This window comes from Bombus fervidus, chromosome 6 (genome assembly GCF_041682495.2).
Source record: "Bombus fervidus isolate BK054 chromosome 6, iyBomFerv1, whole genome shotgun sequence".
In the NCBI taxonomy this organism is placed as follows: Eukaryota; Metazoa; Arthropoda; class Insecta; order Hymenoptera; family Apidae; genus Bombus; species Bombus fervidus.
Genome location: NC_091522.1, coordinates 11,327,363 through 11,354,385, shown reverse-complemented (window position 1 = coordinate 11,354,385; position 27,023 = coordinate 11,327,363). Strand labels below are relative to the sequence as shown.

Genomic DNA, 27,023 nt, shown 5'->3' with positions numbered 1-27,023 from the left:
CAACGTTGCCTTATTCACGAGATACAAGAAAATTGAGAAAAGGAAACGGTACGAACGAGATGAGACGATAAGAACGAAGAGGAATTCGTCAACGACCAATGGATCGGAAGAGGAGCGGGAAATCAGGAAATGCGAACTGACGTCCATTTGTTGCGATCGAAGGAAACGAACCTTTTTCTTGGCTGTATCGTACAGATCAGTGATGCACAATGATCGTTTAATTGGATGTTTAATAATTCCTGAATAATAGTTTTCTTGCTACTTAAAATTAGAACGGGATACGACGAGTTTAAATAATTATAATTCGGGCTATGACATAGCGTAGCGAGAGTTACGGTTGTTTCGATCGTTGGAACGAAAATTTCAGATATTTTCTGGAAGATAAAAAAGCGACACCGGTGTCGCCGTGATACCAATCAATATCGCTTATCGTGCAATAATTTACAATCTCGCTATATCGTAGCTTGGATTATACGAGAACAAGGAGCAAAGTTTGTATTTTGCAATAGTAAACTGTCTGATAAAGATATTTTACAAAAGCACTTTTGAAACGTTTTCATGGATGTATTCAGGATATCTTTGTGATTTAGCATGTTGCATGACTTGGTAGAATGAAGAACATTGATTAAATTTTGAGATCAAATCGTAAGTTTGAGTAGAATTTGTAGAAAAATGGTAATATCGTTGAAATTCTAACATAATTCTTTTGTAAAATTCTTCAAAAAATTTTAATTTTTGTGATCATAATATAACTATTGGCGTGACTACTGTAAAGTTGTTGATACAGAATTGGCGAGGATACGAAGTACAATGAATTTTAAATGGAATTGCTATCTGTCTTTTTTAAGTGTTTCAATCTTTGTACAATCCAATGTAATTTTTGCATAAAAAGAAAGTCAGAAAAAGATACAGACAGATACTACGAGGAAATATGTTTTTCAATGTAGAAAATGCATACAAAATACGTTTCACAGCGGATAGTTTTCTTTTATTTTATACGTTTTATCCTATTCTCGAATTCCATTTGCACATATTAACTTTGCCGCTACGAAAAGCCACCCCAGTGACCACCTGTGAATCTATCTCAATTCAGAAACGTCTGTTACAAAGTTCGTACAGAAAACTTATTGCTGAAATGTTTCATTTTTCATAATGTTTCCTTGTATTTGCAGAATTACTTCTACTAATTATTTTTCAGATAACCGCAAGCTTTAAACTCGGGCGTCAATTTAATAGCAATTCCACTTAAGAAACTAGAAATATCTAAAATTGTTTTCCGCGTATCATACAAAAATTCCTTTCTTATTAGAAAAAAATTCTTCTTACCCTGAATACATTTCTATATATAACGAAGCATTTAACGACAGAATTAATCACCGCATGTAACAAATATTTTCATCTCTTATCTATAAAATGCAGCAAAGTAAATACAAAATAATAAAAATTATTTTACGGGAAAATGTAGCGACTGTATGTTGTTCATCACTGATATCATGCTACCATGCTCTCGTAGCTATAGTTGTTAAACATAAACGCGGCTCTCGCGTAATTATAATCTTCACACGATCACAACAATCTGTACTATGTGCATCACACATAGTTTGCCCGCTCTTGTTCGTTTTTGCCTTACTCACAACGATTTCTCCACAAGTCGCTTCTGCATGAGAGAATGAATCCGCTTTCTAATTTTCACGTAGGAGATACGCGTGTAACATAGACGTTCGATCTTTCGACTAATTTTTCTTATGCTCTGCGAAGTTGATCCGATTGTCATGATATCGGGTCTACGATTTCGATTTCACGGAAACGGAGATCGCGTCTTTGTTCATTCGTAGACTCGCCATTAGCCTTATTGATCGTCGTCGTTAGAAGCGGCGGATCTTCATCTTCCTCTCCTCTATTTTAGGAACAAATCGCGAAAGAGAAGCAAGTGACGGGCCGGGTACAGATTCAAGTTTCCTACGAAGCGGATCGCAAGGAGTTGATCGTTTCTGTTTTCATGGCAGACGACTTGTGCCCCAGAGAAGACACGGGATACGGTACATTACCGGAAGCCTATGCTAAATTGGTTCTAGTCCCGATTTGGTAAGAGTTTATTTGAGAAGAGATAATGAATTTTCATTAGCACAATAATTAGATCGTATTAATATGTAGATGGTCGTTAATACTACATTACTTTCCTAACGCTAAAACGATCAAAATCTATTATAGACTTGATTATCTTATAAATAATAACTAGTAGAAATAGCATTTTCAACCAGACGAAGGTTAGTTGGATCATTTGCCACTATTGCAAATATGTACGTTTTCAGCTACGTACTTACTTTAATCACGCCTTAACAAAAACTCTGTACACCGTTGATACTACGTTTTTGCTAAATAGTATATCAGTCTACTAAAATCTTGGTGAACAATCTTTTTGCACGACTTTCTGAACGATTAGTTTGCGCTTTATCTTATTAATTGTCATTCGTGAAAGATAACACTGTAAAGAAGCGAGTAATTTTATCTAAATAATAAATGAATTACCAAGCATATTCGTATATTTAGCTACGTATTTATAGAAGCTATTTCTGTATTGTGTTTACAGGATGATATACTATATCAGTAAATTTCCAGTCAGTACAATCTCGGTTGTAACGATCTCTATTATTATTTGCTAACGTTTCATAAGCTTTTCAATCTCTTGTTAACCGAGGCTTTGTTACCTCAACGAGAAATAATCTCGAACTCCTTCATAGGCTTTGAACCTTTTTCCATTCAAATGATTCTGTAACGATCTAAATAAATGGAAATCGGATGATGTGGAGTGAATGCGGACAATATTCCATGCTTCCTTAACTTAATTGTTTCGTTCTCTTTTCGAAATAATCAAATGGCTCCGTACTTTCCTGCGTATTTTTTTTATTGTAAATTCGTTTCCTGGTATATTCGATCGCGATATCAATAGCTCGGTATTACATATACATTTCAGTGCTGATCAAATTACTTTGAAAACCGCGGTCGCGGAGCCAAGTCAAAAGCCAATTTGGAATGCAACATTGCTCTTCTCCGGAGTCGATGGAGAAAGTTTGATGAAGCGAGCAATCGAAGTAACTCTCTGGGATTTCTGTCCCGATGGCGATAACGTTTTTCTCGGCGAATGCAGCGTTGATTTACAGCGAGCTCTCGAAAACGATAGAGCTGTTTGGTAAGTATCTTTCACGAGAAATAAAAGATACGGTTACCTTCTTCGCGACATATATTGGTTGCAATTTAAAACCATCTGAAACGATATAACTCGTTGTTCGTTTCATTTTTATTGTTTTATAGTCGCGAGTTTCGTCGCTGCATCTTAGAAAATATTCTTGTTAAATAAACTACGAGTACGACTTAATATCTGGTAACTCGTATAACAGATAATGTAATTTTCATTGCGGATGTTTATGCATATAAAGGAAAAGAAATGTTCAAACGCGCACAGCGTACGAATAATATTCAAAATATTAAGAATTTGTACCATTATTAAAGAACAGCGCGCCACTTTCTCGTATCTTCTAAAATTGCGATAACTTAAGCTTCATATCGTACATAAGAACAATCTACGAGATAACTCACGAACGGAATGGAATCGTTTGCAGGTATCGGCTAGAAGATCCTCGCGGCCTTCGCGCAAGCAAATCGCCGTACTGTTCTCCCCGTGGTTCTCTTTCAATGGAAATTGCCCAAAGGTTACTGCGAAAGACGGAACTGCGCGAAAGAAGCTACAGTGACGATACACAAAGCGACAGCGGAAGTCCGGAGCTCGGTTACCTCCACCCGGATCACGCTTGGCATGCAAATTCTAGAAGAGGTTCCAGCCAATCCGAACAGTTAGAAGTCGAACCATACGAACTTAACAGAGATTACAGTAGATCGTTGCCCGGCAGCCGAAGAAGCAGTTTCCAAAGCCAAGGCGGCACCGACAGTAAACGTAAGTGCACGTTCATTGGTTCTTTTATGTCTGTACGTACATACGTTCCAATAGCCTAACCGTACAGGTCGAAAATTTTCTACGTGATAAGACTATTGTTGAAGTATATAATTCAGCAAAATTGCAAGTATTCGTTAATATGGCAAACATAAATATTAACAAAGAGATCATGTTATACGAATTTAGAAAATTATAACAAACTGTTGTTCAATTTTTGCGGTTCTGTGTATCGAATTGAATTCGGTTTTTTATTTGTATCGATATTTTTGTAGTTTTAGCGTATGTTCGGTCCTAGCGTGTTCCTAATCTATTCAGTTGCCTGAGATTATGACACAGACGAGTGGAGCTATTTTTGAGAATTTCTAAAACTCTAAGTATTCATCTAGCAAGCAGAACGTTTGCATTGCGTTTAATTTGTGATTTAAATTATTTCTCGGATCTATAAATAAAGCTTCTAGCTCTATAGGCTTCAAAAGCTATACGTATGTGATTTTTAATCAGCTATCATGTCAACTACCTGCCCATGAATGCACATGATATTTGTAAATCAATCGATCAAACGGAATATATAAATGTAGTAAAGAAGTTATAAATTTCACAGTTATGTGACATCTGTTGTAAACGTAACTTTAGTTACAAAGAACATGTTTATGAGATTTTTAAATACTGCTATTACGTGTACATTGCCATGTTTCTCTATGAAATTGAAAAATTATAAATAGTAATAAATGCATTGAATAAATTCTTGTAATTTCTGCATTGTACAATATTCATTCTTATGAACGGTGGAACGCTATCAGGAAACAAATATGTGTGAAACGCAAGTAGATAATGGAAACGTCGATATCTGGAAAAAGTCAAATATAAATGTGAGAACATACATTGTAATCTAAAGGCTGAACAAGAGACCATTATTTCCCAGTTCTCAGTATTTCACTGAATATTCGTTGGCGTTTCAACCTTTTTATTTCTGTATCGAAAGTTCTCGCTACATCCATAAAATATAGAAAGTGAAATAAAATGTCACCGGACTACATCTCAAAGTTCAGAAAGGTGGAGGATTTTCCAGTAAATTTAAAATTCGCATGCTATTTTATTATTTCAAAGAAGATTTTCGCATTACAAAATTGTAACTATTCAATTTTCGAAGAATATTGTGAAGAACAAAAGACCCTATTGAATGAAAAGTCCTTATGAATCTGTATAACGTGCAATTCTTTGTAAAATATGTACTTCTGTTCAATCGTAGCAATTACAAATAATTGAATAATTCATAAGATATTTATTTCCACTTTATTTAATAAGAATTCCATCATTCTTCAAAGATACTAACGTTCTAGGTATTATAGCTTCTTTTCAAAAATATCATGATAATACAAATGTTTTATTGAGAAGAGAATAACAAACAGAATAACAAACCTGTTGGATCTAGATCAGACCGAATCAAGCTTGTTTGACTTCTGTGTTATATGTTATAAAAACTGGGTCAGGGTTGAAAATCAAACTTCCAACAAGACGAGATATCGTCGTAGAAATTTTAGGTCATCCACGACACTTCTCTTCGTTGATGTCCTTGTTCTCGAACGAGAAAATTATATTTGCAGTGTCTTCGATTTCATAATTATCCTTGGACTTCGCTAATTCGTTTCGATCTACTCAATTTCTGAATACTTACTTCAAAGTGCACGGAAGCTTACAAGCTAAACTAATTTTATAACTAATTTTCGATGTCGGTCTTTCAAGTACTTTCATGAACTACGAGTATTTTCAAAGCATTATTAACTATGAATCTTGTTAACATAAAATGATTTTCAGTGCTTGATTTTATACATTGAAATATTACGTAAGATAATATTGCTTCAACAGATTAGAAAAAGTCTATCTAACGTTTAATATTATGTATTAAAAAGCAGCGAAATATCCTGAATGATTAACATTCTTTTATCAAACATTTGAAATATCTACAGAGATGTATTTCAACTTACATGAGTATATTTCATCATATACGAACATGAAAACTTTACAATATTACAAGCAAAAGAGGACAAACCAGGAACATGTATTTTATAAGTTAGAATTACTAATTTAACTCTATCTAAGTAATTTATATTTTAAAAATTAATTAACCACTTTTACCGATTCTGTATGAACTAAATATCCTCCATTACGTAATACTATTCTGCCAAAAAGAAGTTCCTGGTGTTTAAACACGAATTTAACCAAATTACACATTTTATCCAAATATGAAATCGCATAAATATCAGCCGTCTAACAACGATATTCATATTGTGCTATGTCACTGATTCTCTAAAATTTTCCAAATATCGGAGTTCGCTTCTATAAAATCTTCAATGAATTTACAAAATGTGACGTTCGATTTTCCAGGCGGAAGCATGGGAGAAGCTGATATGCCGAATATAGTGCACTACAATCGGGATCGACGACGGAGCTCGTTCACCAGGCCGATGAGGGATCCCGAAGAAATTCTAGAAGGTCTACGATCACTGAAAGCGGCCAAGAGGGAGCTTGGCAGGACGATGAGTCTCACGGGAGACAAAAGGCGCGAGAGCCGTGAGTATGAATACGTTGCTTCTCTTTTGGCCATCATTTCGCCTAACCATTCGTTCGTCCGTTCGTCAGTTCGTTCATTCATCCATGCGATTGTTTGCCTGTCTGTCCGTCTGTCTATATCTGTTTGACTGTCTTTCACCCGCTCGTCGATTTATTTCTATATTCTTTCGTCTTTGTCTCTCTTATTTTCTCACCACCACCGTTCTCGATCGTTGGATCGTCGGTCGGCTCGATCCATCCTCGTCCACCAGCCGATCAGCAGATCGAATCTTCCACGTCGGCCGGCGCCGTGCGTATCGTACGCATGCGAATAAATGTATGTGCACGGACGTACATGTATCCGTGTAGAGCGTAGAGGCAAGGTAAACTGAATTAGACGGGCTAGAATGATTATCGGGCGCCATCATTCGATTTAATCCAATCTCATTCAATTCGATACGATTTCTGCTACGTGGAAGCCGGGTTTCGTTAGAGACGATTGATTATTGGAACATAAAAGCTGCGACTGCCTCTTTTTCTTCTTGTTACGTGGTAAGACAAGATTTCGAGCTGTGAGTAGAAAATATCTCTGAGAATCTTGTCTTTCAGTGCGTGTACGTAGGTGTAGTTGAAATATTATTATCTATAGAGTTGAGAATAGTACTGTGTCGTAGAATATCGATAACGAGTAGGTGAAAATAAATCTCTTAGGATATAGGATCACACGTTAAACTATCGATAACAAGTTAGAGGAGATAAATTTCTTAGAATGAGAGTTCTAACGAACGAAGATAAATTTCCTGCGTTTTTCAACCAAACCAACTTGTCTATTGACTGAAAACCAAATTTCTTGTTCTCTGCGCAAAAGAACATAAGAGTGATAGTTTCGATGAAAATTATTATTATACATATATAAATATATGTGTAGGTCCGTATCGTATGTGTACATTTTTGTGCATTTTTCCATATATCATTCACAAGCCTTTATTATCTTACACTTATATGTGTTTTCTGTGCGATATATCATGTTTCTTCCTCCCTCTCACTCGTTTTACTTCACACGTCTATTTGTTTCTCTACTTTCTCCTTTCCGTGTGCCTTCGTGTAATCACGTCCCATCGATATCGCGCGATTTGACCGAGCGAACAAGTATCCTAACAATTTTTTCGTCCAAGTTAGCCCCCGTTCTTCTCGTTCGTATGGTAGCAAGATAAAATTAATCGAGCCGGAAACGGATCGGCCTGGAAGGGAGCCTTGCGTTCTTTGACGCATCGATAGAACAAAAAATTATAAAAATTTCTGAAGCATTAACGTCTATTGTAACGGTAACTATGTTAAAGGACCAGTATAATGATTTAGCCTGTATAGAACGTTTCGCTATTTATTTTCTTCGGTTCTCTTAATTTGAAACACACACCCATGACGATTCAGTGCTTTCACTGACTATAGATCATCGAACAATATCAGCGGAAATTGGTGTCAGAAGTCTCTTATGATTTGTTTGAAACGCAATTCATCTTTATTTTGTTCGACACACACGACAGAAATTTTGATTGCGTTTGGCGTAAACTTGGTTACAAATTAAACAGATATTTATTATTTGATCGTTTTGTTGTTAACGCGACATCGATATCGTGATAATCAGCTACATGTACCATAAGATGATCCGAAAATTGAGAAAACTTTCTTCCATGTACATATATATACACATATGTATATATGTACATAGCCACGTAATTTGGAAGAATGAAAACTTGGACGTCGATTCACTCGAGCCAAAGATAATTCTGTCGTGTTTTGCGATAATTCAAAGTTAACCGACGTTCGAAAGGGATTAATCGTTCGGAACAAGCGAGTCACTCGCTAACAATATGGAAAGTGCGATCGGCTAGAACGAGCCGGATGTTTCGCGTTCGGACAGTGCTATATCGCGTCATCCTACCTCTGTCTGTCTGTCTATCTATTCATTGGAGAAGCTGGCATTTCCAAAAGTTCATTCGTCGCAATGATCTGTGCTCTATGCTCATCTCTGTGCGATCGCTGTTGCGCCGCTGTTGCCTGTCGCTGAGTACTCGTTCCGCCTGTGCCAGCCTGAGACACCAACGACCTAATATCATCCGACAAGGCCGAGAAACAAAGTGATTGGCAAAAAAAGGCTAAGTTGAGCAAAGTTGAAAAGGAATTCACGAACGGAGGAGGTCGAAAGCGGATGGAGGAGAGGAGAAGGTTCGATCGAAGAACGCGATCGATCACGCCTTGGTTTCTTCTCTCCCGCTCTAGCTCCCGATGTTCCTTCATATGTGTGCCTTTGCACGCCACTCTTTGTGAGTTTTCTCGACATGTTCAAAAACAAACAAACAAACAAACAAACAAAAAGTAACAATCTACCACACCTCATCAGGCCTGGTTCCTCGTTTACGTTGAAACCATCAAACGCCAAGTGCCAAAAGCTATGCGCTGATCGTGTTCTCCACTATATACTGAGTGTTCGTCTTCTCTCATGACCCGCTGACGAAGAAAGCCGCGCGTGTGCTCTGCCAATTTTCTCTCTTTGTTCATTTTCTTGATCTCCTTTCTCGGTCGGCACCGTCCGGCAATCTCTGACATGCGTACACGGTCGATCAAAATGCTCGGTTCGCTCGGTCGAAACGCCATCGGCCATCGTCACCATCCCGACACCCCGATCGACGACGAATCGTGGGCTCGATCGACCGACCAACCACAACATCATCGATCAACGACAACAGCGTGCGTAGTCCCAACGGTTACTGTGTGGCAGTGCGAGCCTGTATCTCCGAGGACCGGTAACTCGGCCTCCTTCCCACTGCCGCACTCCATACCACCTCGATAAATAACCACAGGACACTGTGGACCACCGTCACGGGCTTCCGGTAAGATACATTTTCTCGCTTTCTCTCTCTCTCTCTCTTTCTCTCTATTCTATTCCATTCTATTTTCCACTAGTCTCGCTCTATCCATCTTTCTATTCCTTTCCTTCTTCGTTCCACTCTCTGCCTATTTGCCGACACGTTTGCCTTGCCTATCCGTTTCTTTATCTGTTTGCCTATTCCGGCTAAACGCAAACGTTATTTCCTATTCTCTGTTATATTTTAACGTCCTTGTTCCCTTTTCTTCTCCTATTTCGTTCTACGTTTATCTCTTCCTACTTTTCTTTAACTGTAATAATAGACGTGTCTTTCTTTTCTTTTCTTTTTTTTTTTTTAAGACCGTGAAAGATCGTAATCGATGTTCTTTTTATAACTTATACTCGGAAGGAAAGTTTAAGGAGGCAATGTATTTTATCTTTTTCCATTGTTACTTTTACCACGTTGTTTAAATATTGCCTCCCAGCGGGGAAGGTCCTATTATAACGAAAACGTTGAGAAAGAAATGAGAATGGGACTGCTTCAAATGTTCCCACGGATTATTGTGTTTTGCTCGAAACGTTGTCTTAAATGTAAGTGTGCTCCAACATCTAAAGGCACCCTGCATTCAATAAATTTTTTGTCAAGGTATATCTGTAGGAAACTCGTAAATTGCGTAGTACGTAATTTTACCCCTGTCCATTTTTTTTTTTTCTTTTTTTTATTACGCCGATCCTCTGCCTGCTCGCAGTAATGCTTTATATTTAGATTTTAAATGCTCGCTTAGTATTGTAGTATTAGCGATAGTTAAATTGATCGCTAACCACTCGTTGCTATGTCTACAACCATGGTAAGGAAAACTGATCTTCGATATGTTTTTGAATGCACTTTGAGAGCGGAAATTTGTTTGTTGCGAAAATATGTTCGTGAATATTCATAAGAATTTTAGGAAGAAAATCTGTTCTTGTTGGACGTGAAAAATATGTAGAAGAGAATAAAGCGGAAAGTAATACATTTAAATGATAGTAGAATGCTAGGCGACAGCAGCTACTCGTTTGTGTTCCGCTAATGATCGACCTATACTACTTGATTCCATATAGTAAGGAAAAGGATACGATATAAGAGTTCGTGCGAAATAAATGTCGGTATTATTTATATACCATGAAAGAAACGACGTCATAACGATAATGTATCATTTTATAAAAATTTCAATTTTTACATAGAACTTTATATAAAAGTGTAAAATTTTTTCCAACCATTTCATATAGTTTAATTCCTTCGCTAATGAAATACAGGAAATTCCCATTATAAATTAAATTCTTTGAATCAGATGATAATTCAAAGAGATATGTCTGTAGCTTACTACTTTGATCATCAAACATGCCACAAATTGACCCATTAATTTCAATCCTACCATAATCTTCCAATAGATTCCAACCAGACTATCGGTATTCGTACCAAACATGCTTGATGACAGATTTCTGACATGTTTGTCAGATATCTAGCGAAACGCTACTGTTATTGAACGCTAACAATTAAACATCGATACTTGTCTAACATTTAAATAGGAACGAAAAACAATAAAATTTAATAAAAAAAATTCACGCGCGTCATTTAGCATTCCTTCGGAAACTAATAATAATCAGCTATATACGTTGCACACAACAGAGACAATAATAAATGATATAATATTTACACAAAATAATGGAAACTATTAGTTCTCAAAGTTCATTTAACGACGAAAAGTATTAGAAGATACAGTAACTTTAATCTGGGATAGCTGATATTTCGCGAACAAATTTATTAATTCATTCCATACGATTAATGTTGTTAGATCGGAAAACTAACTGTTTTAATTTAGTTCTCAAAGTTTATTTAATCATGAACGTAATTGAAAGATACAAGTTTAACGTAAAAAAATTAATATTTCAACAATAAATTCTCCGATTTTTATTGCATAGAAGACGACATTATATGATTAATGTTACTGAATCGGAAGAATGACTGCATTAGTGTCTTACGTGTCTCCTATCATCATCCTAAAGTATTGTACCTGGATATATCCTCGCGTAGAATTAGTAGGCCCGATAGACACAGTAGTTAGTAATTCGTGATAGCAATGCCAACTTTGTAATAACGATAATTCCGTAGATGTTCAAGAAATAGCTACAATTGACGTACCTGTTCCATTCTTAGCTAGAGTTTTGCAACACGTAGCTAAGAAAACCGTAAGTAGGCTTCATTGTGGTTTGTCGTCCTAATCTTGAATTTATCTCTTGATGCTTTCTTCTTATACCTTCTTTTAATAGTACGCTAGTAATTTAAAACAGATCTACCTTATTTCTCACCGATAAAACGTAATACCATTAGATGCATTATTCTTATCGATTATTATCTATCGATGTACGTAGATGCTGATGTGGGCAAATTTAGAATCCTTACATCATCTACCCTGCACACCACTCATTTACAACTATAGTGGCACAACTTATAATCTTCGAATTTTTTCCAAATTTTCCTCTCATTCATGTGTATGAGGTAATAACGTTACTTTTTAAGGATTGCAGATAACTTTGAACCGTACTATTTTTATACGTAGAAAATTAGAAAGTCGGTATGGAAATATTAATAGCCATTTATCCCCAGTTGCTCTGTGTAATTAATGAAAGCTTCGACTTTCGTTCGACAACATTTTATTATCTCGAAAAGTAGCATCTCCTGTAAGAGTTGCGTATTCGTTTAAAAGTTGAACCAACTCCATAAATACTTGATAAGCACTCTGTAATTACTCGACATTTTAATCCCATTCTTTACTCTACATGTCACAAACAAGATATAAGTGCGCATAGTTAGAAATATGCTTTACCATTTCGAGGATACTTGATATAATTTGGGTGCTTCGTTGATTGTGAAACGTAAGGCTTTGTTGGAAAAGTATGAACCCCCCGAGTAGACAGCCAGATCCAGTATGCATAAAATGGATTTCGAGCAACGACTGTCCGGCAATCTGCGTGGCATTGCGCACGGCCATGAGAAAAGAGAGGCAAACGATAGAAATAACTCTTTCTCTCCTTTGAAAAATAGCAAGGGAACAAAAAAGAAAAAAGAAAGAAGATCAACGTGTTACACCCGGAAAAGTAAATCACACGACATGCAGGTTGCTGGGCGGGCAATCGCGAAATACACAGGTCACAGAAAGGAAATATTTTTCTCTAACTCGCAGGGCGGGGTGAGCGCAAAGACAGCGTCATGAATATTCCGGAGAGGTTTTACGATCGCAACAGTGAATCAGAAGAGGAAGAAAAATGGAGGTAAGTAGCGTCGACTATAAGAAATATATAACTAAAAACTATGATCTCCGTTTAACTGTATCTGTTTCTTTAGTGGAGCGAAAGATAGTTGATATTTGTATAAAAAATTACTCGAGATCTAGTGGCAGTAAATGTTTCTCTATCACTTTCTAAATATATTTGCTATACTTTTAAATACTTCCTGGAAATAAGTATCTAATAAATCTGTTTCTTTCTATAAATAATAAAATCTCAGCCAGGTTAAAACGAAATTTATCCAGTATTTTCTTATAATAATTTGATTATAATTTTCGAACAATTTGAATGCAAATATTAAAAGTTGCTACCACGGTTTTGTTTTCTCTCATTTTACAAATATCGAACGAACTGTAATTATTATCTCCATGCTATAATATCAACTGGGATAACCTTTGTTTAATTCTCTGAAGGTTTCAAATTAAATTCTTATTACAGAGTTATAAATTCTTCCAACAGGGTAAAAGTTCTTGCTACATTATAAATCATAATTAATGTCAGTAACGTGGTATTATGATAATTATACATTGTGCCAATTATTTTCACTTTTGTATTATTATTTGTATGATAACAGATTGAAAATTGTAATTTATCAAGTAAATTAATACAATATCTCAGTTTGAAATTAAGTTATTCTTTAAAATGATTTTAATTATTCTTATAATAATATATTTTTCACTGTAGAATGTATTTTAATTAACTGCTCAATGAGTTATTCAGCTTATTTATATTACTAAAAGAAAAGGGAAAATATCGTCATTTACTTCAACGATTTTAAGGCTACATAATTGTGGTATTTCCATAAAAAGTTCTTCGAACATGAAAAAATGTCGTATAAAGTAGTCGTTAAACCAGCAACGTGAATTTAACAGTATAATTTTCAAAATTGACGATCGTCATAAATGACACGAAAAATGCAACATAAATACTCTATTACACCATACTACATAGTTAAATAATCTAATGCTATTTACTTTACAGATGCACACTCTAGCCCCCTCCCCTCTTTCCCTAACATCTAGCACAAACGATAAAAACGATGAAATTGTAAAGTGGACTTCACTTTTTAGTGTTAGTCTATTAGCTCTCTAGCTTTCAGCTTGCTAGTACTCTAGTACTTTATTCTCATATATTTTAGACCTACCCTAACGTACACTCGTGTAGCTTTTGTTTGATTTTACGGAATATTAATCTCTCTTTGCTCTTCTGTTCTCTTTTACATTTAGTCAGCCGATGAGAAACGAAAATGGCGTTGACGCAAAGCTGGGTCGCGGACAGGTGCCACCAAAGGGATTCAAGATGATAGCTGGTAAATAATTTGACGATTTACTAAATACAGATGTCAAGAATTTCAGCTTGATTTTCGAAATAATTTTTCATTTCTCTTTTCTTCGTGTATTAATCGCATCAGTGTTTCAATACAAAACTTGTCACGGAAAGGAGAAACAATGAATTTATCGGAGAAGGTTCCCTTGTGAGAAACTTTGGATCAATTGTGTGAATTTTTCATGGATTTTAGGAGGTCAAAATGGCGAGGTGAAACTGGGTTTCTGCCTAAGCAAGGGAACGCTCGAACTCGAGGTTATATGCGCTAGAGACATTTGCCCCGGCGAAAAAGAAGAGCCAGGTAATTTCTTGCGTTTCTCGCTAAATATCTTCAACTAACGTGTACGATTTTTCGTTCAATTGTGAATGCTTTTTATTAACGCGTATTTTGTTTACTGTAAATTAACGTACAAGAATTAGAATTCTTGCCAACAGAAAATGAATCTAGGATCCAGGCTTTTGGGTATGAGCTTGTGTTTTTGAGAAAGATACGTTCCGATGTCTCGCTAAGATGGCAGGCAGCTTTATCAGGAGATACACTGATACATCGGCTAACGCATTTTCCTCGAAGACACGACTACACACGTAGAAGCCTCAAGTCTATCGCGAAAACTTAAATCCCCCGATATTACGCTGTGCATAAAATGATGCTTCGATAATTAATTACAATTTTTTATAACGATACAGACACCTACGTGAAAACATATCTTCGAGATGGCGATAGGTGGCTGCAAAAACGTAAAACACGCGTAATACGGCACTCGAGGAACCCGCAATATCGTCAAACTATCAAATACAGCAGCTGCGACGCCCTCGGAAGGAATCTGTTGGTAATGCTATGGGAGAAGAAGCAGGCGTTCGAAAGTAATCAAGGCTTAGGTGGGGCTGAAGTGAGCCTCGATCTTCTTCCATTGACACGGCTGACCGTCGATTGGTATCCCTTGTTCCCGATTCACACTCTTGGCACCCATACTGCGGACTCTCCATGATGGCTGAGGGAAAAATGGGCCCTCGAGGCCGGAGAACTCGACCTCAGACTGAGCCTTCTGCTCAAGGACGAGAACGAGTCCGTCGTGAAAATTATCTCCTGATGGAACCAGACGTTGTTTTCTTCAACGGTCTTTCTTCGTTCTATTTTCCTCGTTCATCTCATCCTTAGTTACTAGTTTTTAATTACTTCCTAACCGGATTTTCTAATGCATTTTTTTCTAATCTACGTACAGATTGTTTCGATGAATTGGTACTTCGGAATCTCGAGCTTGTCGAGCGTGTCACGGTCCGATCATGAACAAGTTGTTAATGGTCAAACTAGATTACAGTTTATCAGACAAGGAACAAAGAGACTAAGTGAACACGCAGGCAAGTAGCAATGGAGTTACGCTCGCTAATGAAAGTTCCATGGACGAGACAATGAGCAATAACGATAGCCTAAGTCGGACAATTAGCGATGGGATCAATTTCAATTTGTAATATATCCAAGTCCATTCCAAGACTAAAGCAGCATTTTACGAGATTCAATCATTATCTATCTAGAGGTGATGTTTTATTTTCAGTACTTAGAAAAGTATACTTTAATTACAGATATAAGGTTCGGTTTCTCTTTTTTTTTTTTTTTTTACAAAAATTGATCCGATATTCAGATCATTCTAATAACATAATTGATAATATCGTAGATAATCACAATTTAACGATCGTGCCGCCATTGCTGTATCTTCATTATTAATTTGCAATTCGAAAATTGGGATTCCGTTGTACCATAAACTAGCCAACTAGCGTAAATTCTATATTTCCATTTGTGTTGTCACGCGATCGTGATAACAAGCTAAAAGACAATCAAACTCTGATCGCTTCGATCGATGATTTATCAGCGAGATGATTAATACCGGAGCTAACAATAGAATCACGGTTTCTAACTATTTCCCTTTAATCACCTTTCGTGGGTAGTCGATTATAAAGAATTCGCTGCGTGTCGTTTTTACAACGACTCGATGCAAGCAAGGCAAGGCGAAACATTGAAGAGCAAATCGATATCCTGAAGTATCGAGTTCTTACGGCAGTAATTTTTCACATTCTGTGAAATTTGTTCGCGAACATCCACGAAGGTTCTAGCAATAAGGGTGTACCTGTGTAAATTTATTCCACAGAGAGCAACTTATGAAACGAAGATGAAACTACAAGGAGAAGAAACATAAGAAAGATTCTATTTTTTTCATCAATTACTAAAGCGTGGAACATGAGGAAGGGTGAGGAGAAGATGCCACGTCTTAAAGAGACGACGAGGGTCCATTTTTCCCATAAATTAAGGAACGACAGAGATATACGAGAGACGATCGACATCTGTCACGGAAACGCGTGCTCTGGTTGATCCAGCTTTGGGATTCGATCGAGTCTCGTGGCTAACGTACGAACCGATTTGCATTCGGTGAAATAAATATATATGTTCACCGGCGAATGTATCGTTAAGTACTTTTTGTTCGTGGAAGAAGCGCCTCGATACGAATATCACATACGTCCGACTAAACCAGTAAAACGGTATTCGTTTGAATCAACGATTTCGTGATTATCGATGAAAATAAATTATACAATGCGTTTCATTAATACGAGTTAGAATTTGCTTGATCGTAGTAAAACAGGTATAATGAAGAAATCAATGAAGCGACACAAACTATTGCAAATTAAAGATCGAGACTACTTCTTCGACGTTTCAATTATTTAACGGTAGACAATCGTTTTAAGGCTCGCTGGCCGAGCCGAATACAAAGAGCAATCGGTAAGTGGTTACCAGAACAACTTTACGGGCAACATGAATGGCAATTGAACAAAAAGAAAAAAGAAAAAAAATTCAAACTCGGTGTTTAGAAGTCATGCAATTTTTGTAGCTCGTAGACTGACAACAGAGATTCCTTTAACACTCGCGAATTTCATATACGAAGTTTCCGGAACAAAGAACAAAGGAAAAAGAGTACGATCGCGAGGGCCACTACAAGAATCTTATGTAATTTCGATTTTACAACTTTGTCCGTGTTGCTGTCATAGGAGATGTATTAAATAGTCCATGAAATTTTTTCGTATCGGGTATATCGAAACGATAAATATCAATCGCATGTTAGATTTGTCGCAAATTTCCATTTGATTCTGGTATTGATCGATAGTATTTGCAATGGCCCTCGAGACGTTAACCTTTAAACGTATGTTTCGTTCTTTCGCTAGGACAATTGCTAGGTATAATGTCGAGGAGAATATTCTAAAACAGGATACAGCGTTTTATCGAGGATCTGCCAGATCTTTGAATAAACTGTGGCGACGTTGGAAGGAATAGAATAATAGAAAAAGCGAAAGAATCGAAACGCGACACAAAGTACGGACGATGATTAGTCCGAAAGTATTGCGCTTACCCCGCCCGAGTTAGAAACAGAAATTACGCTATTATATCGTCAAATATAAATCATTCGATACATATTTGTGAGGAGATACGTGCATGATAAAGGTACTACAATGTCGCGTGCGCGATACGATACTTTTACGACATAATTCTATCAAACCTAAACGTGTATTAATGGTACATAGAAATCAATGATTTCGCTGACCAAATCCTAATTACGAACGGATATAACCTTTATCGTAATGAATTTTATAAAAGGCACATTGAATTACGATGGCCTATCGAATTACGGAATTCGTTTCATTTCGATTAGTAATTTAGTTACACGTGTTTTTTGATTCAGTGGTATATTTAGTCCTCTGTAATTTCAGTTTATGTAACAACAGCAATCTGGAAATGCATGCCGACTCAATGCTAGATTATCACGATTCGAATAAATTTTCACAGACCAATAAACGACAAGAGTATGGACCATTCAAACAATTTCGAACACGATAAAGGTTAAAATCTGTTAAGGCCCCAATATTACGAGTTACTATTATCTTGGATGATGACCTTCTCCCAGCGATAAACGGGCAATCGTTCCGAAAGAGATGAAAAAGCGAAGTGATTATTCCGCGTTAACATAAAGTTCTGTCTTGAGAACACCAGCAGGCTATCTCTGATCTAACCTGACTTGTACCTCATTTCTATCGATCACTTCTGAGTCCCTCCGAGACCCTTATCTATAAAGCAAAAATCTTTACTATCTATACGTATCGTTAATAACGATTCAATCCTAGGACTCGACCTGCAACGTCTTTTAGCGACTTAACGTCGTCTTGGAAACTCTAGTCTCGTTCTTTCGAAGGCAAAAAGGAGGCAACGATTCTTGATGGCCTATAGAATAATCTCAAAACGTGTAGCACAAAGTCGATTCATTGGTGTAATACAAGTCTTAAAAAAAAAAGAAAAAAATAAAAAAACGGACACACACATACACACACATACACACACACATATATACAAACACGAAACGAACGAAAAGAAACGAATGTTTAGAGGTAAAAGAGCAACACACGAGCAGATTGTTTGACAAACGCAAAATCTGATCGGCCTACAAACATATCCTAACGTTTCTTTAAGGGTACATTAGGCACGAGGATACTTTTGACGAGAGCTCTCGAGTCGAATAATCGATGCGTAATAACCGCCACGTTGACGAGCGTTCCTCGAAGATATCCTCGTCCGATGTTAATCGCACGGACAATCCTGTTGAACGAATGCAATCATCTAAAATTGTAGACGAAAGGTTTTTCCTTTCTAAATGGCTAAGCACGCCGTAGACCCATTTTCTACTAAATCGTCGATGCGAACTATTTATTAATTACCGATTACCATTGTGATCGTTAGCATCGCGGTTTCTATTAACGCTGTCGCTGAATTATTTTGCTAGCAAGACTGCATTTGTCGTCGGTGATATTTCACGAAGCTCTAGATGGATTTCGATTGAAACGGAATGATACCTTCTAATCTTCCAAAAGCTTTTCAACTCTCGTAGGATTTATGGATACAGGTCGTACAACCACGCGATTCGCTACGACCTCGTTTCGTTTCTTCAAAAGGCATTAAAATATACCTATGTATTTTCATCTTGAAATTATTTAAGCTTCTAACGATGAGAAAATGACGATAGTAAAAGAGAGTACACTTCTTTCCCGCCGTCACTTTTTTCTACGAAATAAGAGCAGCCTTCCGATATCGAATATGAATCAAGTCTGCCCAACTTTGTGACTATTGTAATCGCCTATATAAAAGAATACTATATATATATACATACATATATAAATATACACGTAATATAGATATTTGAATATAAAAGAAATCTATATATATACATATATATATACATACATATACATATATACATACACATATGAGGATAAGAATGCTACATGAGGATACATATACCGTATCGAAATTGACAATCGAGATCATTGATCCAAATTATGTATGCTACGAATCTTTTAGCAGATATCCCATACGTAATTATAAATTATCAAGGCACAGTCACGTGTAAGATAATCGTAGAGGTGTATAGACATAATGTCATCGATATAATTGTATGTATGTACCTGCGATACCGTACGATGTACATCAACGGGATAATCGATCGCGTTTGCGTAGAGGAATATAGTGGAATGAGCATTTAGGAAACATTGCGAATAAGCCGCTTTCGAGTCGAGGTATGTCGTTGTCGAGCCGTGATCGAACGTCCCGAGAAACGAAATACAGTAAAAATTAGGGATTACATCCAAGCAACAACCTCTTCCCGTACATATCGGTGTTGTATGTACTTGTTCTAACGTCTAAGTGTCTAAAGACAATCTCATCGACTCGCGCCTATGCTTGCGTGGATCAAACGTCGGGCATGCACATTACGCGCAGGTTAAAATCAAATTCCACATGATATATCACTGTGATCGATACGAATAACGACAATTAAGCTAATAAATTCTAATTTGCTTTCCGCCAGACTCTACATACATATATGTATACAGCTGAACATGACGTAGATTCCGTTGAACGTTAGAGTATCTCTAGCCCTGTCACTGTGCACGTGCATTTCTATTTAAAAAACTCTTCTCGCGTAACTTTCTATATAGCCGAAAGAGAAATATGATCTCCAATGTAAGAAAGATTCTAGACACTTAGCTCAAAGCTATTACACTATCAAAGTTTTAGCGAGTAAAAAAATAAAGAGGCGCGTCTCCAAATAAAATAAAATTATCCCGAAGATAGAATTCTCAGATTCTTTTCTATAATTCGAATGTTAGAAACTATTAGATAGACACGTTTCGAATTGACTATAGCGTTATGAAAAGTTGGTAATTTTCGCTTCCGTTTATTCCTTCCAAGTGTAACGATCAATTCGACTATAATCACGCAATGAAATCGTATGAAAAGATCCGATTCGTTACCCTTCTTTAGCGACCGCACAGTTTCATACAAGTTGTACAGATACTGCTCAATTACGGCCTAAATCGTAAAAGAAACAGGCAAGCGAACGTGAAGTAAATATTTTCGACAAGTGCTTGATCCTCGTAAACGGATACTTTATCGCGGGATCGATGATATCGATCGTGCTGGCGTACTAGCATACTTACATGTACACGTTTGTGCACGGGCCGACGCTGTTCGTCGTTAGCAACGGATGATTGATTGTGCGGCTAATGACGATTGGTCAGTCGCTTGTAAAGTATATAATATCACAAAACAAATGTAATACGACTAATGCTTTAAATGTCGAGTGAAATCGATAACTGGTGTTTATGGAACGAAAAAGAAAAAAAAAAAAACATGAATGCCAAAGGATGACAATAATCATCCAAGACCTATAAACGTCAGTTGTTGATACACTAAATGACGTACATACCTACGCGGCTAAAATAATAAAACTCCAACATTGATCGAAAGTTTGTTCAATTCTTGCATAGTTCTACTAACGTGTGCTATCGTTGACATAAGTTCTTAAGGATTGATCATTATCGTTCCAATGTGGATGAATTACATGTGAATAATTAAACACCGATGATACAATTAAAATAGTATACTGACTTGCGTTTATTTTGAAATGATAAGAGTTAACATTTAAATAATGTTAAGATCAATCTTTAAGTTATCCGTTGGATATATCCTAAGCTATGCAAGGATTAAAATCACCCTAAACTTCGAGTGTCTACTTGTAAAACATATCTCAGCCAGTCTACTGCGTAATTTCCGATATTACATTTCTCTTTTATGTCCCTCTAACTTTCTCCTATAAGGCAACGCTTTTCTAACATACTTGCGGTATAATGCGAGCAACGTCGGAAGGGAAAATTGTCACGTGCGATATGTGGTCGAGACTTCGTGAAATTCTGGCCGGAACAGGAAGTTTCAATGGTACTTCATTCACGCTTATCACCAACCTTCTTACGTGCTCATCTTTCTATAAAACTCGTATTACGGAAAGCGTTCAATTCGGATAGTAATGCGGATTACGAAACTCGTAGTAGACACGCTGGGTGAGGCATCTTTAAGAGGTAGTTTTAAGCATAACTTAGATGGTGTATCGTTCTATACAGAAAATTTCATGTGATGTCCTTACGTGTTAAGTGTTGATTGTCGCACATGTGGATTAGAATCACGATGTGCGGTAGACTTACGGGTTAATCGAGTAACGATAAATCTTAGCGATTACACGATCGACTATGTTCGATTTATTCTGTGGCGATAGTACGTTGTGTAAGTAAAGCCGTAATAGAAGTCCGCACAGAAGCGTCTTCGATGTTGCGTGACACACTATATTCTATTCAGGCAATTTCATCAACGAAGCTAGATTTTCCTTCTGCTAGTTTATTTTTCTCGTTGAAAGAAATCGTTTACAGGTTCGACAAAATTCGAAATTTTGCTCGTACGCAGACAGAAAGACGCTTCTTTGACGATAGTACTCTCAAAAGGTTAATCGATTCCTCAAACTTTAATTAATCATCGCACGTACATACCTGGGCGGCGAAATCGTATCGAAGTTGCGATACGATACGAGAAGACACGATCGCAAGATGAAAGAATGAGAAAGTACGAGAACTCCATCTCTTTTTTCTCGTTGATTTAGCAAAATGCTCGCACAAAATTCAATTTTCTACAGTTTTAACTTTTCTGTTCTAACGATACTAAACGACGATGAAACGCGTGCCCATGATGATCCATTCTGTGCAACCTTGCTTCAAATTTTATCAATTTTATTAACCAGCGTTTATTCTTTGCTGATTTCTGTAGCAATTATGCGCGCAAATACCTTCCAGGACAGTGTGTTTCAACTAGATCGTTGATTTCTATTCGTTGGTCGAGAAAACATATGAAAGCTTCGGCTCGCGAGGTCACACGAGTGTAATCCATAAAAAAGTATGTGTATAGCTGAGTCAATAATTCTATTGAATGTTACAGATGAAAGTATAATAACATTATAATTTTACTGAAGAGAAACGATACAGTAAAACGACGGAATTTTTGTGATTCCTTTCGTTACTTGCAGTTTAAGCGTACGTAATTTTATCAATGTTGCAAATAAAACTATGATTCCAGAGTTTATCGAGATAGAGAGATACAGAGAAGTTTATAATGGTTCCTTCAAATTAACAAGTTAAATATCAGTAATTTTATCAGTGTTGCAGAATGAACAAATTATAGTCCCAGAGTTTATCACAGATCGGTGCACAATAAATCGCAATACACAATGATTCCTCGTTGAATATTATAGATTCCTCTGGCTTGAGATACAATAATGGAAAAAGTATTTCAATATATAATTCCTATAAAAATTATGATTTTATTGTAAGAGAAATAAATTGTATAATTCTATTAAAATGCTATTAAAAATGAAAATGTAAAAACGTATTGAAAATTTAAATACTTGCCCGATAACCAATAATATGTACGCGGTTGGAAATCACTGTTCTAGGAATAAAAGTACGAGAAAGAAAGAATTAACATAATGAAGAAACGAAGAGGGAACTTTAATAATCCTGATTAGGATCGATAATGAATCGAGGATGACACGAAAAGAAAAATACTTTGCGAAAGTTACGTCAAATCTTGAGTAAAGCGTGTTTCGATGAAAGGTTGTTACGTCGCTGGTGATTTATTATTGTGCGTAACATAATGACTGATTTTTTGTAGTATGTATGGGCGCAAGTAAAGCGCGTCGCGCGAGTCTTTCGAATTTTTCGCCCATTCCTCCTCTCGAGGAACTTTGTGGATTTATGTACCCCATCCGTAACCCCAGTTGGCCTACTCCCGTAATAAGAAAGATGTATAAACGGATATTGTACAAATACAGATATGACAAAAACGAAAACTTGCAGTTTGTTATTTTATTTCTGTGTTATAACAAACTTAAATACATATACCATTAAATTTTTTAAAAACATAAATATAGACTGACATATAATAGGAACCATGTAAAAACTACCTAGATAGTATATCTTGTTCTGTGTATATTATTAATTTCATTCACTGTTATTAATATCCTTATTATTATCTTATTATAATATAATATTTAACATTTTTGTGTCCTAATATGTCTGTCCTGCTTTTGACTAAAAACGTTTTCTTCCTGACTTATTGTTTATATATATTATTAATATATAATATATATTTAATATATATAATATTTATAATTTATATTTATAACTATAATTAATATATAATATAATAATTAATATATATTATTAAAAATATGATATACTCTAACCCTAATAGAATCATAATATTCGAAAGTTATATGGGAATTTTCTGTTTTAATAAAACTACATGAAGGTAATTTATTCGCATCTCTTTTTATGCATTCTTTCTATATATCAACATGTTCCTATAAATATTCATATACATATTTATTTTAATGCACTGTGGCTACTTACAATTACACATTGAGGAAAAAAGAAAAGTGAACATGCGACTCACCGATCGTAGGTAATTCGAAATTGTACAGTTGCCAAGTGCTCTTGCATTGTCCAGTTGTAGGAAAATTTCATTCCACTCAACAGGTACACAGTCACTCACAGTTAATGCACATTGGGTTAAAAGACCTATAATGCAATTCTATATTAGTTATTAATATAAATAAAGTATTAAAATTTAACTAAATTACTGAATTTTTAAAATATAATACATAAAAATATTTATAATTATATTATAATAACATTATATATATTATATTATTATATAATAATAATTATAATTTTGCATAAAGAACTATTGACAACAAAGAATAGGTTTGAATAGAAATGAATAGAAGGAAGTAGTAAACAAAAAGATGAATATCCAATATGAGCACGTAAAAATGAAAAAATCTATATTAAAATATACACATAATTTAATTAAACCGTAAAAGTATTTTCAAAATTAAAAGTAAAAATTACATCAAGGATAGGAAATGCTTAAAAATATAACTAAAAATTTAGATGAGAATACAGGAAATCCAATAAATCTAATTATTTATTGGATTAAAGGAGAATGTGAATTATATTTTCTATTATGTTATACTAACAAGCGAAACATGGAGACTTTATCTATGTAAGATATAAATTGCAGTAGATATAATTCATTTATTTGGAAGATTTTTCTCGAAATTGCCGTTTGGACAACATGGCGCCATCTGTGCTATTCTACTGACTGACAATGAGACAATGAGAATATACATATGAATTCCAAATAAAAGTGAATTCGGATAAATATGTTTCAATCTCTCCAATGTACATAAATACGTAATAAATAAATTAAATTACTTTCCAATCTCATAGTATAATATTATCAAATCTATTTATAACTTTCTAAGTAGAAGCGATTGTGAATGCTTTAAGTCAATATATGTATATAAAAGGAGAATAATTAAATGTGTAAATGCATATTCAATTGCTATTATTTATAAAGTATTTACTATTATGCATGTTACCACGAAAGTTGGAACTTCGTATCAAAAATAATGAATTACGTTTGTGATTTGAACAACTATTGAAGTGTATATATATATCAAGAACTGGCGCGAAAACAATCTGGCTCGTAATTATACATTTTTTATTATATTATGCAAATTCATAATTTAGGGTACACTGATAACACATAATCAGAAACTACGAAAATTACATTAAAAAGGGAATGATTAATACAAATATACATACCACTTGAAACCAATAATCTGTGGATTATTACGAACTACGCCAAACGAACAACTTCGCACAATGATATACAAGCAAAGAGTGACTAACGTTTATTTTCAAATATTGAGCACTAGAGTTCGCATTTGTCTCGATGAATCTAGTAGTGGGGGAACTAATGTTTCCAAATACTGTATCGTGTGATCATTGTTTATATGTAGTAGTGTTTCGTACTTTCAGGTCGAACACGATGAATTTGAAAATTACACGAATTCAAAGATGTTATGTGGATTTTAGTAACATTATATTTCATTTTTCGATTGCATAGGCACTCCATATACTTTTATTACTTTTGTATTTTTGTTATCTTTTATATCAAAACGTAGAATTATACATTTTTGTTATATTTTTGATATTTCATTTGTTTTTATATATTGACATACGTCAATATGTAAATATAAACAAGTTGTGATTTGATTTAGAATACAGACGAGATGTAAATATACGATAGACCTAAGATGCAATAACAGATGTAATACATCTTCATATTCCACGGTTAGAACATCAACAAATAAGAGACCATTTCATGATTTTCCAATCAAATGCGACGTTGCCGATGGAGGTTACAGCGCCAAAACACAGACGAGGTACAGAATATGCGCACGACTATGGTACGTTGTATTACGTTACATATCGCTATATCGATTATTATCGATATATAATTTCTTCTAATCGATCTATGCCGCCATGAAATGACAGTTTTACGCGGGAACTGCAGCAAGAAGAAGCACTATAGAATTCATTAGGTAAAGATTAAATTAAGTAACTTTTAGACTTATTTTTGCATTTCTGAATATCTTTATGATTTAGAGGGATAATTTTAGATCTTATAGAGATAAAGAAATTCAATTTAATCATGGAAATTGGTACAATTAGAAGCAGACGAGGTATGAGAAGACGGGGTACTATGGACAACGACGAAGGACAGGATTTTTGTTCCTTGCGATTTGGGAAACGAAGTGAGTAATTGAATATAATTTCAAAATCGCAAATTATTATTGTAGACGAAATAGAGAATTCCATATACATATAATACTTGTGTTTATCTTTTATGTTTTATGTTTCATCGTATTTTTGTTAAAGGTTTTTCACAACCTCCACTTTCACCATGGGGTTCAATGCATTCATGATAACTTCTTCTGAGCCACAGCAACATTGATAGTATCATAACCTGCAGTTAATCGTGAGTCGAATACAGTTTTATTCCTCCATTCATCCAATCATGTCGTAGGACGAAAGGTCCGAATCGACACGGATGAGTGGTTGTATTACGTAGAATTTTTGGCGAGTGTGTGACCACGAGTATTAATTACACATACTCGTGAGTAGTAATATCTTATTTGGTCTATGTATTAGTTCAGGATAGGGTCTTCTTGCACACATGTATCGCGATTTTTGATGATAAAAATTTTATATCGATAGTATAATAGATATAATCCGAATAAAATCAGAATTTATTCAACATCGATATTTGAAAAAGTTTGTTATAAAAGTAAATATTAAAATTGTGTGAATTGCTGAATCTGGCTGCAGAGAAGTCGGATATCCTCCGACTTCGATTATTTTAAGCTTGAGTATAAGTTTACATATCATGATATTAAAGTTCGATGTTCATTATACAAAAATGATAAATATTAAATATTAAATGCAAGAAGACACTTCGCGGTAGGTAGATTTCGGAATCAAAGCAACAAATTTTAAACATTGCTTTCATGTATTCGAAAAATTGCTTTGATGAAGGAGTCGCCTGCAGTTATTTTCATTTATGTTTAACTTAGAGTCACTTATTCTTACAAATAAATTTCTTGTTCATTTATAATTTCTTTGTTTTAATGAGAGAATTTTAATTGCTTATCGAATTAGTAAAGTAAAGCATAGAGTTTTAAC

General features: G+C 35.4%; 2 protein-coding genes across 3 annotated transcripts in view; one reads left to right on the top strand and one right to left on the bottom strand.

The window, feature by feature from the left end:
• Positions 1 to 22,907, top strand: part of Fife (regulating synaptic membrane exocytosis protein fife) — a 150,813-nt gene extending 127,906 nt beyond the window's left edge. The window contains exons 16-23 of the mRNA XM_072004736.1: positions 1,907 to 2,085; positions 2,975 to 3,190; positions 3,621 to 3,952; positions 6,338 to 6,523; positions 12,590 to 12,677; positions 13,919 to 14,001; positions 14,212 to 14,319; positions 14,706 to 22,907. Of these exons, the coding sequence (XP_071860837.1) occupies positions 1,907 to 2,085; positions 2,975 to 3,190; positions 3,621 to 3,952; positions 6,338 to 6,523; positions 12,590 to 12,677; positions 13,919 to 14,001; positions 14,212 to 14,319; positions 14,706 to 15,007 (1,494 nt within the window). The 3' untranslated portion in view covers positions 15,008 to 22,907. The remainder of the gene's footprint in view (positions 1 to 1,906; positions 2,086 to 2,974; positions 3,191 to 3,620; positions 3,953 to 6,337; positions 6,524 to 12,589; positions 12,678 to 13,918; positions 14,002 to 14,211; positions 14,320 to 14,705) is intronic.
• LOC139987918 (cytochrome c oxidase assembly factor 3, mitochondrial-like) overlaps positions 1 to 25,210 on the bottom strand; it is a 159,075-nt gene extending 133,865 nt beyond the window's left edge. For both annotated transcript variants that reach the window (XM_074111757.1, XM_074111758.1), the window contains exons 1-2: positions 25,101 to 25,210; positions 23,884 to 24,008 (exon numbers count right to left, since the gene is read on the bottom strand). The gene's annotated coding sequence lies outside the window, so the exon portion shown is untranslated. The remainder of the gene's footprint in view (positions 1 to 23,883; positions 24,009 to 25,100) is intronic.
• Between the last annotated feature and the right edge of the window lie 1,813 nt (positions 25,211 to 27,023).